We start from the raw sequence: 15,823 nt of genomic DNA, 5'->3' as shown, positions 1-15,823 counted from the left end.
TTTTACATTCCGTTTTCCTGGTATCTCTCCTGGGTATGTCATCAGTTTGTGGATTTTTATTTTATTTTATTTTATTTTATTTTATTTTATTTTTTTTGCTAGAAAGAAGTACTGGTTAGCATTAAATGTTTCCTCCCATATCATACATGTGAAGATGGTATGGTAGCCTCGCAGGACTTGGGATGAAAGAGAGAGAGACTCTTAGTTACATGGTGACTCCAAGCAACTCTCACTGGTTTGGGAAAGAGTGTTTATTTATTCTTGGAGGTCACTGAATTGCAATTTCACTATGGTCTCCAAGGCATGAGGACATTTCAAAAAATATTTTTCTTCTTTTCGTCTGCAGGAAGGACGTTTCCTACTCACCCTTACTTTTCAGTACAGCTTGGGCCAGGGCAACTGTCACTGTTTAACCTCCTGAAAGCCTATTCTTTGCTGGACAAAGAAGTGGGATACTGTCAGGGAATCAGCTTTGTGGCTGGAGTCCTGCTTCTGCACATGAGTGAAGAGCAAGCCTTTGAAATGCTGAAATTCCTCATGTATGACCTTGGCTTCCGCAAGCAGTACAGACCTGACATGATGTCGCTGCAGGTGAGGCACTTGTGCTTCCCAAGGAAGGTATTAGACTATTACCAGAAATCCTGGCCCTCTTCTCAGTTATTACAGTTAGGTTTAAAGAAATGGAGAGCCATTGTCTTAGAACTCGGATGAACACTGGGGCATGTTTTAGTTCACTTGGTGTGGGATTTGCTATTTAGGTAAACTTCTAAGTGTATGAGACCCATAGGCAGGATACCTTTTCCATAAACTTCCTAAAGTGAGTAAATAAGTAGTTTAAGAAAGGTAGGTGATGAGGACCCAATCCTTTATGCCCTAAGTCTATGGGTTACATGGAGAAGGTATCAAGTCATCTTTATTCACTTTTCCTCAACTTCTCAATGTAAAAGGCTCACAGATCTTTTGTTTACAATCTGAAAGTGTCTTTATCCCTTTACTTTTGAGTGCATAAATAGCAGATACCATCTTATGGTTCTTTTTGAACTTATCATATCTCCCCTCCTTTATCTTCATGTAAGATAAGCCTTCACAGAGGAAAAAGTGTGAAAGCCAGTGGTGCCTTTTCAGTCTGCTTGTGTGTGTGTGTGTGTGTGTGTGTGTGTGTGATGGTGTCTTGCTTTGTCACCCAGGCTGGAGTGCAGTGGCATGATCTCAGCTCACTGCAATCTCCGCCTCCCGGGCTCAAGCAATTCTCCTGCCTCAGCCTCCCCAGTAGCTGGGATTACAGGCAGGTGGCACCATGCGTGGCTAACTTTTTTGTATTTCTAGTAGAGATGGGGTTTCACCGTGTTGGCCAGGCTGGTCTTGAACTCCTGACCTCAGGTGATCCGCCCACCTCAGCCTCCCAGAATGCTGGGATTACAGGTGTGAGTCACTGAGTCTGCTTTTCTTAGCAGGCTCTGAAGAATCACCATTACGATTTTTCAAGTATTTTGAGTGGGGTATTGACTGCCACTGCTGTCTTTAGCCTACCTCAGACTCCTTGTTTACACATTTCTTTCCTAGTTTATCACTTCTCTAAGTGGATTGGTTGCTAATAAGCAGTTTAAATTTTGTCTATAGATACTTATCTCAAACAACCACTGCCTGGCAATTTAAAGCTTTCAGTGGTTAAAAATATAAAAGAAGACTTTAAAGAGGAGTCTCAGGTTTTTCCTCCCTTGAAATGAGGTATGCACGACTCCCAGTTCATCGTAATACTATGCTTTAGATAAGAAGTAGTACTTTAAAGATGCTTTTAAAATATACTATTTTTCCTGGTTCCCGGAGATGAGATTTTGCCTTTAATAGCTCAGTTGCCAATCTATGACAAAAGAATTGTGTTTTTACTCTGAGCATTATAGTAAATTATATTTTTTGAGAGTGAATGGAGATGAAGTATTCCATTTTTCTTCCTTTCCCAAGGTAAAATTTTGGCTGCGGATATAGGGCTTTGCTATCACCATTAGGTTTTCTGGTGTGAGTTCATATGATTTGATTCCTCACTGATGACTATTCATAGGTTTAACAAATCAGATGACAACTGTGGAAAGTTTTATTTTTTATTCCTAAACAGTTTACCTGTATCTTTTTATCTTTTTTTTTTTTTTTGAGATGAACTCTTACTCTGTCAACCAGGCTGGAGTGCAGTGGCGCGATCTCGGCTCACTGCAATCTCTGCCTCCCGGGTTCAAGCGATTCTCGTGCCTCAGCCTCCGGAGTAGCTGGGATTACAAGCATGTGCCACCACACCCTGCTAACTTTTTGGTATTTTTAGTAGAGATGGAGTTTCACCGTGTTAGGCAGGCTGGTCTCGAATTTCTGGACCTCAAGTGATCCACCCGCCTTGGCCTCCCAAAGTGCTGGGATTACAGGCATGAGCCACCGTGCCTGACCACCTGTATCTTAATATCAGATAGGAATCAGATGCTCTTGTAAGGAATTCAATAATTCTGATTTTCAGAAACAACAGTTTGGTAGCTATTATTAGAATTTCAAAGATAGAGGGAAGTACCTGTGAGTAGTGTTTGATCTGGATCCACAGATAAAAAGATATAGCTATCAGTTTAAAAATACAATGATATTTCAATTTACAAATTCTTCATCAATTTCACATTACAAAAATTCATGTAAATTGGATTTATACATTCATTTAATATGCCCTATAAGTACCAAGAAATATTTTATGTCTATAATTTTGAAAATGCAGACATTTAAAAATCTTTGATGACAGCATTGCTGTAGGTCACAGTATTGGGGACCTTATTCTGGGAGAATAGATCCTTTTGCATTTGAAAGTGGAATATCACACTTTCTCACTTTCTAGAGCAGGAGGTACTGTTTTGGGTCTAGCCAATAGGACGTTTAGAAGTGTGCTTGAATACCTCTTGCAGTGGGTTTGAACTCACTCCACAGGATTTCTGATTTCTTGCTTCTCTCTTGGTGACTTGGGTGCTCCAGGCTTCAGTTACCTTATCTGTAAAATGTGGGGGTTGAGGTCTTTTTCAACTTTAAATACCTGTATCTCATCACGTTAGTTTCTGCTGCTTTCTGTGTTAAGCATAAAGGCATCATATCTTTTCCTCTGAAGTTTTTGGTCTCCACTTTTTTTCATCTTCTCTCTCCTAGCCTTCTCTCTCTCTCTGCATCTTTCCTTCTCCAGTTCACCTCTTTAATCTGAATGTTTGCCTTGGTATCTGTAAGGTGGAACTGAAGAATAATTTGTTCTTAGCAAATAGAATTTTGTCATTAAAGCTTTCTTTGAAGGAAGCCTGAATCGTGTTCTTATTTGCCCACGTATCCCTTGATGGAAGAAACTCTCTTGACCCCCAGTTGAGAATGTACGATGGGGTAGGTGGGAAATAAGATTCTCTTAAAAAAATTAAATGTTGAAGTATTGCTTCTTTTTATAATCACAAGTGAATGAGAACAGTGAGCTTTTGATGATGTGCTTTCTTTTTATGCTGCTAATTAGACTTTTTTGATTTTTGTGCTTACCAAAATACTAATTCTGTTGTTGATAGGTGCTCAAAATTTCTGGTTTCTATGATGCAAATGGTCTAAAGGAAATGTATGTTTTTTTTTTTTCAACATGACTTTTTGAGATAATCTCATTTAAAAAAGACTTTCTGTTTGACTCCAGCTAAGCTTCTTATTTTATAGCTATGACTGCCTCTGGCTCTTTAATTCCCTTTTATTTACAGTTTGTGTGGAAACTGAGTTTCCAAAGATATTTGTTGTAGAGAAGGATGGAACAATTTTTTGTATTTATGCATAGTTTTTGATATTTTTCCAAAGGAGTCTGTTGATTTTTAGTTCTGTACTCTAGAAATAATTGTTGAATTCACAACATAATTGGTTATTTTTATGTATTGTCATAGAGCTATTTAAGAGTGATGTTTTAATAATTTCTTTTAGTGAAAGAAGTTCTACTAGATTTAATAAAACATTTTATACATTTTTACCCCAAAATATCAAGCCAATATAACTGATCAGGGAACCACCACTTATCTGTTAACTGTGTGGATAAAAGTTTAAATTAAAACACAATTCCCAAATTTCTTTGTTACTTACTCCTGCTTTTATCTTTAGTATCACAGATATGAGTTTAAAAGTTTCTGTGTGCTGTTTTTATGGTGTTTTCTGAAATACCAGTAACCAACTCAATAGCCAAATGAAATAATTTGGGGCCTATCATGGGGAGGGGGGAGGGGGGAGGGATTGCATTGGGAGTTATACCTTATGTAAATGACGAGTTGATGGGTGCAGCACACCAACATGGCACAAGTATACATATGTAACAAACCTGCACGTTGTGCACATGTACCCTACAACTTGAAGTTTAATAATAATAAATAAATTAAAAAATAATAATAATAAAATAGAATTAAAGGAGAAAAAAAAAAAAGAAATAATTTTGTCTTTTAGTTCTAGAAACATTCAGAAACAACTGCACTTTTTGCCTTAATCCCATTTGTCATGAAAAATATGCTGCTGGAATAACTTGAATATTAGAAATAGATCTCAAGCTTCTGGCCCTGTAACATTCTAAGCTTTAATTCTATCCTAGCAGTGCAGATTGTCTGGAGAGCCAGAACTCTCTCATAAATCACATGCTGGTCACAGTAAATAGAAGTAAGCTTCTGCACTGAACATGGTAGATTCTTTAGAACGGAGGCTTTTCTGGAATTAGTCTGAAATTAGGAGGGATCTTCTATGAGGTTCGTGAGCCAGGACAGTTCTCATTAAATTCCAAAAGCAATGCCTCCCTACAGAAGAAAAAATTCCATTTCTATATATATATGTGGTACTCAAACACATGTGACAGAGAAACTTGCTCAGTCTTCTTAGATAGACTTTCAGTAACTTGCTTTATGGCTTCAGTTAAGTGAACTTGGATTTTAGTATCAACTTTAAAATCACAAAAATGAAGTAATACTGCTTATACTTATATATGTGAATTTGTTGTTAAATAGTAGAATAAAATTAAAATCAGTGTATTTGATGCACATGCAGATACATGCATAATATTTTATTTTTTCTTCTCCAAATTAACTTTAGATTCAAATGTACCAGCTGTCCAGGCTCCTTCATGACTATCACAGAGATCTCTACAATCACCTTGAAGAAAATGAAATCAGCCCCAGTCTTTATGCTGCCCCCTGGTTCCTCACATTGTTTGCCTCTCAGTTTTCATTAGGATTTGTAGCCAGAGTTTTTGGTAAGAGATGCCTGTAATTAAATGAAACAGTATTATTTATTCCAAGGACTATACTTCTACTTCTAGCCATATAATGCCCTAATTGTTTTATCACGTGTTACACAGAATAGCAAATTGCTAATGGAATTTAATAAATGTGCCTGGCTCTATTCTGACAGTAACTTAAAACCATATTTGTCTTACATAAAATTGAAATTAAAAGGAAAGAGGAATTGGGCTCCTGTATTTGAGTAAGCTGTAATGGAGCTCTTATTTTCATTTGTACCTAAAAATCAGAGCGTATACTCCTGAAATCTGGACTAGAGACAGACTGTATAATTTTCCAGATTTTTATATACATCTTTCTACCCCCCACTGTCTTCTTCATCTTGCATTCAGAACACAGAGAAACATGTTCTTAACTTGTATCAATGTTGTTTCTAATGGCATTTCTTAATCTGACTTTTTGTTGTTAACAGAATAACTTTACTTCCTGTTTCATTGCTCATGTGACTCTTCTTTCATGCCAATGCAGTTATGGTGGGACAGTCTGTAAGACTGATGGCTCAGGGAAAACACTAAGTACAGTCAGTAGAGCCCAGGACAAGTTACTGAGTAACTGCCTTGCTCTAATCACAGTGTTTGGCATTGAGAATAAAAAGAGAGTGTAACTTGGTTTATGTCCCCTTTGGAGGCCTTTATATCTATTCACAAGTCTTTATACTTGTCTAAGTATGTTATTTGAAAAGCAAAAATTAAAACAACAACAACAACCAACTCTTCATCAGAGGTTTGTTCTAACGATGTGTAGGACCTCAGTTATCTTAAAAAGGACTCCCTTAATTTTTATGTTCTGATCATCTATTTAGCAGACATGGGCAAAGCAGTCAGTATTCACTCACAGCTGCACTTCTGTTAAATTGGAGCTGTTTGTCAAATTGTATTGGCGCAGTTGTAGGTCATTGTCAGTGTTTGAGAAAATGAAACAGCATTCAGTGAAGATATTAGGGAATATTACAAATAGTAAGGAAATATGTTGTTTGGAGAAATTTGTTTTGAGGATATATGTATAATATGTATATATACCAGATTACAACATATGATATATTTCTTATTGAGGACTGTGGTGGTTTAAAAGTTAAACACTGCATTAGTGTTACTACAATTTATAAAATACAACAAAAGAGTAAAGTTAAAATGTGCTGAATCAAATGTTCATCAGATTTCTCTTGTTTATCGAATATACACTATTGCTTTTCTACAGTGACATTTTCTCTGGAGCTTGGGTTCCTATTAATGGGTCTTCTGTAAATCCTTTTGTTTATATATGTTTTTCTTCCCAAAGAATAATCTATCATATCAAAATGATGTTTCAGGGCACCTCTCTTTGACTTACCCTTGGAAGCTTGATGTCAAGAGTTCAAGAAACAAATGTCATCAGTATCAGTTTTTTTGTTATGAGAATACAAATGATGCTGTTGGCTATACAACAGCTGTTCAACTCTCTTCTTTGAATTTATAAAAGAATAGAGCTGGCAGGAAAGGGAAAGATGTATGAGCAAGAAGAACTATGTTTGAAATAATGATTCTATGGTTCCATCTTCATTAAAGACTCTCTGTTGTATATTATTTATTAAAGAATGACATAGACTGAGAGAAACTTTCATACAAAAGTGCTAAGTACTTGATACTTTTCTTTCTTTCTTTTTTTATTTTTCTGAGACTGAGTCTTGCTCTATTGCCCAGGCTGGAGTACAGGGCACAATATCAGTTCACTGCAACCTCTGCCTCCTGGGTCCAAGCGATTCTCCTGCCTCAGCCTCCCAAGTAGCTAAGACTACAGGCATGTGCCACCACACTCAGCTAATTGTTGTATTTTTCGTAGAGACAGGATTTCACCGTGTTGACCAGGCAGGTCTTGAACTGCTAGCCTCAAGCCATCCACTCGCCTCAGCCTTCCAAAGTGTTGGGATTACAGATGTGAGCCAACACGCCCGGCCTAGTACTTGATACTTTTCAAAATTATTGCCTGTTTGTATTTGTAGGGAAGCAGGGCTTAGAGTTAGGGTAGTTCTTATATTTCTCTCCTCATTGAGGTTGTATGTTTGTCATTTGTTTTAATTTTTCTTTTAAGGTGTTCTTTTTTTTTTTTTTAATTTCCTGGTGTGACATAGATTTAATTACATAGCTGGTTCATTTACTTTTTATTATGGTAATGAGAGTTTGAATAGTACTCATTGGTTATGTTAATTTGTTTTTGTATTCCTGTTGTGAAGAAAAATCTATCAGTTGAATAACTGTCCTTGAGGTTTACCTAGTCTCCATTAAATTTGGCATTAAAAATTACAAATAGTTCATGGACAGAGATATACACTTTGTCCTTTTTTACCCTGCCTTTATCTGAGATTCTTAAGAGGACTATTAAAACATCTGCTTATATGTTTAGTTATATTACTTTTTAAAAAAAGCTAGATGCTTTTGACCAGTTTTCTTTTGCCGAACACGTAAAACAAGTAAATAAAAACCTTTAGCAGAAATAGCATGCTTTTTACAAGAGTGGATGCATAATTTTGATCATGAAAATTATATCTCTTCTTTTAGATATTATTTTTCTTCAGGGAACTGAAGTTATATTTAAGGTTGCACTCAGCCTACTGAGCAGCCAAGAGACACTTATAATGGAATGTGAGAGCTTTGAAAATATTGTTGAGTTTCTTAAAAGCACCCTACCTGATATGAATACCTCTGAAATGGAAAAAATTATTACCCAGGTATGATTTAAATGCTAATAGTATTATACAGCAGTTTTCTCTACTGAATATATATTAAATGGTTTAGCATACAAATGTAGCTTTGCTTGACAGGTATTTTCATCAGATACATTTTATTTAGAAAGGGGACTGTTGTGAAATTTCTACATTGTCTATCTGGCTATGCACAGAAAATGTGGTTCAGTGCTACGTAATGAGTTTTTCAGGAATCCTTTCCATTTAAACCAATGCTAAAACTGAAGACAGAACTGACAGAGTCAGGAAGGCCTGAGAGTAAAATCAGATCGTCTTGCCTTTGTTATCTTGTTAATTATTTTGTAAAATACATGAAGAGGACATGTGGCAAGAGTACAGGCTTTGGAATTAGAAGGTATTGGGTTTGCATCTACTTCTAGCTCTTTAATTGGTTGTTTGGCTTGCACACATCAGCCTAATCATCCAAACCCTAGTTGTCCAGAATGGTACAGTACTGGACAAGTTCCAGAATGGGATAATACTGATCTGAGAGGTTTTATGAGGCTTACATGAGAAGACTTGGTGTATCAGTCTTTGTCCCTCCAGGAAACATTCTGCCTCCAATGATTCAAATGAAGGAACCGTCTATACAGGTGTGGGTAGGCCTAAGGGAATCCAACACAGATGTCCAGGTGCCCAGGAACTAGTAACATAGGGAAACTGTTCAAACCTCTGCTGCAGAGGGGCTAAGTGGAGGACGTAATAGTGTTACTAGGTCCAGGGAGAGCTGCAACTGTGGAGGAGGGTTCTGTGCTGGTTGTTGTGGTCTTGTTGAACTAGGCAGAGAAGGATCAGGGAAGAAATACCCAACCCTTTTCTCCTGCCCCATCTCATCTTGTGCTGGCATCTTCTGTTTGCCAAACTGAACCAGAAGCCAGCCAGAAAGTAAGTGTGGGGAATTGTCTGCCTGCCAGGGTACAATAGAATGGATGAGTGCAGAGAATGGATCTGAGAAGCAAATTGAGAGTAATCTGCACACCGTACGTGTAGTCCGTGACTCTTCATAGGGACCAGGTGAGTGGTAGCTATATATTGCTGCTGCTCAGATGCAGTGGACAAGCTTAAGAGCAGATTGACAGATTTGACAGTTAAGCTTTATGAGCATTGATAAAGTTTACCACTTTCCTGAAGGCACTTTTGATGGCAGAAAGACAATAGGGTTTAGAGAAAGGGAGTTTGGAACCTTGTTCTGGTGCCCAGCCATTTACTAGCTGTGTGCCTATGGGCAAGTTACAACCTCTCTGAGTCTCAACCTCTTCCTCTACAAAATGGGAATAACAAAAGTAGATTCTATTATAGTTTTGTATTATTTTAGGAGGAAATATAACCAATGTTAAAGTATTTTGTACTCTGTAATTCATACTGTAATATGAACTCTTATTATATTAATACATATAAAATTTTATTTCCATTACATGGAATCTAAATCACAAATATCTATAAATAGTTTGTATTTGTTAAAATGCTCTGTAAGCTGAAAAGTATAGCTTTTATTTGTATAGTTACTGGTTTATTAATTTTTCAGAAATATCTTTCTTGACTGGAATCGGATATTATGCTTTTAGAGATTTGAAATCGGATATCACCTCCCTTCTAAAATTGATGAGGAAATTGCCTGGCTTTACAGCTTACTATTAGGATTAATGGGTAGAATTTATAGGCAGGTAAATTTGAACTTGATATTGGGAGAATTTCCTAACAATTAGAGTTGATTATTATGGAATGAAATGCTAACATTAAAGGAGACTTTGATGAACTTTATTTATGGACACTGGAAAAAAATGCAAATAATGCAGAAAATCACAAAGAAGGAAACAAAAGTAACTATAAATCTCAACATCTAGAGATAACCTTTGAAACTTTCTATTACATGTTTCTTTGCTTATATATACATATAAAAATGTATAAAGTTATACATAAATGAAATCATACTATATATACTATTGTGGAACCTGATTTATAATTAAAAATATATAGAGTATTAGATTTTTTTCCGGTAACTATAAATCCATATTATCATTTTAATGGTTGTGTAATAATCCATTGTATCCATACCCACTAAGTAAGGAAAAGATGATGGTTATTTGAGGATAACCAGTTAGTCTAGAAGTTCTCTTATTAAAATTTGAATGTTTGAGTCTCTCTAGTAGTAAGTAGTAGAGTAAGTCAGATTTTTTGTGGTTTCTTTTCTCTTCTCAATGTTAGTATAGAGACCATTGCTTGAATAGCAGCTGTAGTCTCTCCTTCCCCCTAGGAAGTTTGGAGTAACTGTCCTCTAGCTTCAAAGCAAATGACCTTCCTATTTAGTGGTGATATGGGAGAGCAGTAGCAGCCCTAATTAAACCTTACAGCCCTGGACAGTGGTCACAGTGTGCAATTTTGAGGATTCTCTGTGCGGTACAATATGTAAATGACTCTTTAAGAGGCTTACAGGGAATAGCTAAGGGATGAAAAGTTTTTTTAAGATCTTTCTGCTCCATTGGCAAATAAATTAGAAATGCTTTTGGTTGCTTTATTACAGTAATACCCTATGCAGTTTTGCTTACTAATCAGCAGAGATTATCTCTAACATAATAATTACTCAATAACTAATGTTGTTTATATAGTATACTACATTATGAATATCTTGGCTGCAAAATACACTTGGACATTAATTTATTCTAGTGATTTGGCTTCCCGAGAATGTTTCAATTGCGTAGAAATAATCTATGTGTTCTGTTTTTAAAGAAAAAATTTCTTCTTTCACAGAAAGAGCTATCTGTTTTTATGTTGACAGTGTAAGCTATATCTAATTTATTCTTGTATTGACAGTTACACTTTTTTTCCTTTTTTATGCTTTAATGTTATTCATTAATAAGTATTTGGAAATATACATGAAACATACCAAGATACACAAGCTGTATCTTATTATACATACCAAAGGCTAGCCTAACCCATGATACTTTCATGGCAGGTTTTTGAGATGGATATTTCTAAGCAGTTGCATGCGTATGAGGTGGAATATCATGTGCTACAGGATGAGCTTCAGGAATCTTCATATGCCTGTGAGGATAGTGAACCTTTGGAGAAGCTGGAGAGGGCCAATAGCCAACTGAAAAGACAAAACATGGACCTCCTAGAAAAATTACAGGTAAGGAAATAAAGATTTGAGCAAAGAAGTACTTTAATGCCTCCTGCACGCACAGAACTACCTCAGGAATGGAAGGGATATGTGTGTGGAATGAACCATTGCTAAGCAAGAGCCCATGTATCAGACTGTCCAAATGCTCTGGGGCTACAAATGACATGTTAAATTTAACATTACTTGGAAAAAATGCACCCTCACAAAATAGCTAAATGGCAGTTCAAAGTGGAATCTGCTTAAATACCTGTTGCATGTTATAGATATTCGGTTAAGTCCAAGGGAGGAAGAATTGAATGTAGGAAATTGATGAAGTTGTGAAGGACCTGGGCTTGAGCTGAAATCTGGAGGGTTGGTGGAAGAAATGAGTGAGGAAGGTCTTTAAGTCAGGCTGGGTAGGAGGGTGGCATCAATAAGGAGGACATAGCAGAGCAGCAGAGTTAGCCTGGTGTCAATTTCAGATAGATGTTGGGGAGAGTTAGGGTAAATATGATAGAGGCAGAATTGTAAGTGACTTTCAGTGTCAAGCCAAAGAACCTGACTTTTAATCCTGTCGAGAGGGAAATCTCTCAAAGTTTTGGGGCCATGCTGTAGAAAGATCAATCTGGGAACCTTGATGAGGACAGATTGAGATGGGAGAGAAGGTAAGGAGGCCTGCTAGCAGTCACTTGTGAGAATCTATTGTGGATGATGAGAGTTGTCTAGACTAAAATGGAAATTGAAAAAGAGGGAGACATGTCTAGATAAATTGAATTACATGTAAATATTACATGTAATATTAATACATCATTCCTGCCATCAGGGAGTTCACAATTATTATTTGAGAATATGAAACACTATATATCTGTATCTAAGCACATACTTATACAGGCAATAAGCAATTTATTATATAGCAATATTCTGTATTTGCAACTTGTATATGTGTGCTGTGTAGTCATGCCCCGAGGGGAGGGGCTTGAGAATGATCATGGGAGGGAGGCTAGCAGGTGACCCTCCTGAAGTCTTCAGGGGAGATGACTTCAGGGGAGTTTCAGTGCCTAATGGCTGCTTGGTCTCCACTTACTCCTCCTCTCCATTTCCACAACACTCCATTTCCAGGCTACAGACTGGAAAACACTAAAACTCTGCTTCTATATGGTGGGTCCCCTGTCAAGACCAGTCGGAAGAGACAGGTTAGAAATGACGGGTCTCTAAAGTGGTTGCTTCCCAAGAATGGGGACACTAAACTTCTTTCACTTTGTCTTACATTGGCTCTGGCTCATAGAAAATTTAAATCTTTTTTCTATTCAAAAGAGGGCAACATAGTCTATTTTCAAAAAGAAAAATAAATGGTTGGTATACTGTCCATTTTTAGTTGGATATTTCAATGGCGATTGAGTATTTGCCCCTATTAGGGAAGGTGGGTTTGTACCTGTTTTATAATGATTCTTCTGAACTTATAGACTTTTTCACTGACAGTTCAGTGTAGTCATCATCAGTTACTCGACCACCCCTCACATCTATAAAAACTGATGAAAGTCCAAGTGTATGTTTAGAGAACTCCGTATTTCAGTCAGGGAAGGAAAATCTCTTTTAGCACTGCAAGATAGTGTCAGGAATCTCCTGTTTCCCCTTCAGCCAGGCCAGATCCCTCCCGCTCACTCAGGGGAACACCAGTGGGTGCAGAATAAGTTCTGCTACTGTTGTTGAGGGGGTGATTTAGTATTGAATTATTAGTGTATTCAGTGAGAGGAGATGAGTCATGATAGTTCCATAGTTAACATCTTTGTGAAACCTAATAAATCATCGTTTCATGTAGGTTTTCAGAGTATTTGTTTCACATAATATTTTATTAAGTAATTCGAAGTAATTGGTTAATATGGGTAAGGACTGGCTCCTGCTATAATGAATCATGACTTTAGCAAGACATTTGATTGCAAATCAAATTTTTGATTTGGAGGATTTTTTCCCCCCAAACAGGTAGCTCATGCTAAAATCCAGGCCTTGGAATCAAACCTAGAAAATATTTTGACAAGAGAGACCAAAATGAAGTCTTTAATCCGGACCCTGGAACAAGAAAAAATGGCTTATCAAAAGACAGTGGAGCAAATCCGGAAGCTGCTGCCTGCGGATGCTCTAGCCAATTGTGAACTGTTGCCGAGAGACTTAAGCTGCAACCCTAACAACAAAGCCAAGATAGGAAGTAAGCCATAATTGAAGAGGCGTGGCCTCAGTAGGAAGTGCTCCTTAGAATACTACAGAGAGGAAGAGCCTGCATGCCGCTGGCCCAAGGCTGGACCCTGAAGCTGATGGAACCACCTAATACTGGTGCTGAGCCCCTAGTCACAGCAGGTGGACCTCGTGCTCATCAGAGCGTGCCAATCCTAAGCCATCGGACATATGTAGATTGGTTTTTGTTGTTGCTATGTACATATAAATATATATATAAAATGAACATAGTTCATGATTTCAGATAAAATGAGTAGATGTATATTTAATTTTTTTAGTCAGAACTTCATGAAATCCACACCAAAGGAAAGGTGAACTGAAATTTCCCTTGGACATATGTGAAATCTTTTTGTCTTTATAGTGAAACAAAGCCAGAGCATCTTTGTATATTGCAATATACTTGAAAAAAATGAATGTATTTTTTTCTCCAAAGAACAGCATGTTTCACTCAATGGTGAAAAGGTGGAAACATTTATGGACTTTATGTGTATCTGTCTTAATATCTACTGACATTGTCTATATGAGGAAAGTGACTGAATACTAGTCATGCTCCTATGAGTTTTTTGGGAAGGTAGGGGCATTTCTCCCTGCCTGCTTTGTGCCAACTAGCATGTTGCATCTACATGCATTGTGAGTCTGGTTAAGAATTACTATAAACATACATAAAGAGAAAGTAGGACATTGTGGCTGAGTGTACCCAGCTCAAGGTAAAGGAGAATGTCGCTAATTTTTTAGCGAACTAAATCAGCATTATTACTCAAACTAAAAATATCACACCTGAAAAATTTAATTTAGGACCTAAAATGTCTAGATTAACTTTCTGCCTTTTTAATTTAAATAACTCATTCAGTTGTGAATGAATTCCTCTTTATTTGGTGCCACAGTCACCAAATGACAAGGATTTGCCATTTTCCCACCAAATTGTGAGTGCTCATAATTTAGGTCTCTCTACCTTAAATTCAGTATAAGGAAATGTAATTATGATTGCTTTTTTTCCAAAGATGACAAGCTGTGTTGAAATACATTTTTTCTTTTGACCATTTGACAGACTCTAATAAGCTTTAATAATTTTCCCCTTTTATGTGAAAAGTTTTGAGAACTATGAAATATTTAGGAACAAACTGTTAAAATCCATTGGAAGGGAAAAGTGGTACCAGTGGTACCAGCTCAACTAAAACCTGCAGTTCTGCATTTCAACTCTTCACTTCCTCAGTCTACAAATAGCTTATTAGAGGACATTCACGCATGCTGGGTATAGGCAAGGAAAGTAATTTTCAAAGTACATTTGCAATTCTCTTTTTCAGAGATGATTCTAGGATAGTGCCTCTGAAAGTTGATGCAGCATTTTTGCCTTTCCAAAAAGTATTTATCGTCACTGCTTTTTGCAGTACTTGTATTTTCACAGATGGATTATCTGGGGTAATTTTCTTCAAAGGGAGTTTGTTATACACAGTGAAAATTTATTATAGAGTAGAATAGTAAAGCTCTAGAGGTTTCAGAAAGCTTTGGTGAACAGATGACAAACATCCGAAACCCCCTGTACACTGTTACCCAGTGTGAATATAATAACTTGTTATAGCTCAGTGTGCCCTTGAATCCAGACAGTTTCTTAAAAGACAATAAAATCTTATGAGTAAAGTTAATGTAACTTCTAAGTTCTAGAAAATGCTGATTCTGTCTACCCCATTCAATTGGGGGCTACTAATTGATTTGTTGCTTGGTTTTCCTGAGAATTTCTCTATTTGTAGGAGGGGTTTTTTCTTTTTACTGTCTGTTGATAGAAAATTACTTTATGGGTGTGATGCACAGATGGTAGCCAAGGAATCTGTTGGGAAAGTTTGGAAAGAAACCTTTTCTTTCTGTTATTCAGTTTAAAGTAAACTTTATCCTGGATGTTTATAATCAACATTAAGAGTTATATTACAGTGTTCAGAGATTAAGCTGACTTGGATTCAATATTTTCTTTTGAAAATGAATTTTCTTTTTCATTTGTGATTTTATAAAAATGTTGCACCAGTTATGCTTCATGCATTGTTACATCTTCATCAGGTTAATGTAATGTCTAGTTCCTTTGCAATAAATATATTACTGCAGCTTTCTTGACATATACTCTTTCTTTTCGGGAGAGAAGAAGCTCTTGGTTAGAGTCTTTTACTACAGGGGTCCCTGGGTACCTGTCCATGGCCTGTTATGAACCAGGCCACACAGCAGTGGTGGGCATGTGAGCAAGCATGACTGCCTGAGCTCTGACTCCTGTCAGATCAGCCATGACATTAGATTCTCATAGGAGCGCAAGCCCTATTGCGAACCTGTGCATGCAGGAGATCTACATTGTGTGTTCCTCAAGAGAATCAAATGTCTAATGATCTGTCACTGTCTCCCATCATCCCCAGATGGGATCATCTAGTTTCAGGAAAACAAGCTCAGGGTTCCCACTAATTCTATGTTATGGTGAGTATATAATAATAATAT

At 36.9% G+C, this 15,823-nt stretch overlaps 1 protein-coding gene across 4 annotated transcripts in view; it reads left to right on the top strand.

The window, feature by feature from the left end:
* Positions 1-15,444, top strand: part of TBC1D4 (TBC1 domain family member 4) — a 208,820-nt gene extending 193,376 nt beyond the window's left edge. For all 4 annotated transcript variants that reach the window (XM_038007739.2, XM_073014394.1, XM_073014393.1 and 1 more), the window contains exons 15-19: positions 347-591; positions 5,098-5,257; positions 7,838-8,007; positions 10,976-11,152; positions 13,103-15,444. In XM_038007739.2, coding sequence (XP_037863667.2) covers positions 347-591; positions 5,098-5,257; positions 7,838-8,007; positions 10,976-11,152; positions 13,103-13,336 — 986 coding nt within the window. In that variant the 3' untranslated portion in view covers positions 13,337-15,444. The remainder of the gene's footprint in view (positions 1-346; positions 592-5,097; positions 5,258-7,837; positions 8,008-10,975; positions 11,153-13,102) is intronic.
* Positions 15,445-15,823: the final 379 nt, after the last annotated feature.

This window comes from Chlorocebus sabaeus, chromosome 3 (genome assembly GCF_047675955.1).
Source record: "Chlorocebus sabaeus isolate Y175 chromosome 3, mChlSab1.0.hap1, whole genome shotgun sequence".
NCBI lineage: Eukaryota > Metazoa > Chordata > Mammalia > Primates > Cercopithecidae > Chlorocebus > Chlorocebus sabaeus.
The sequence above is the reverse complement of the archived record's forward strand: the minus strand, read 5'-3'. Positions and strand labels throughout refer to the sequence as shown.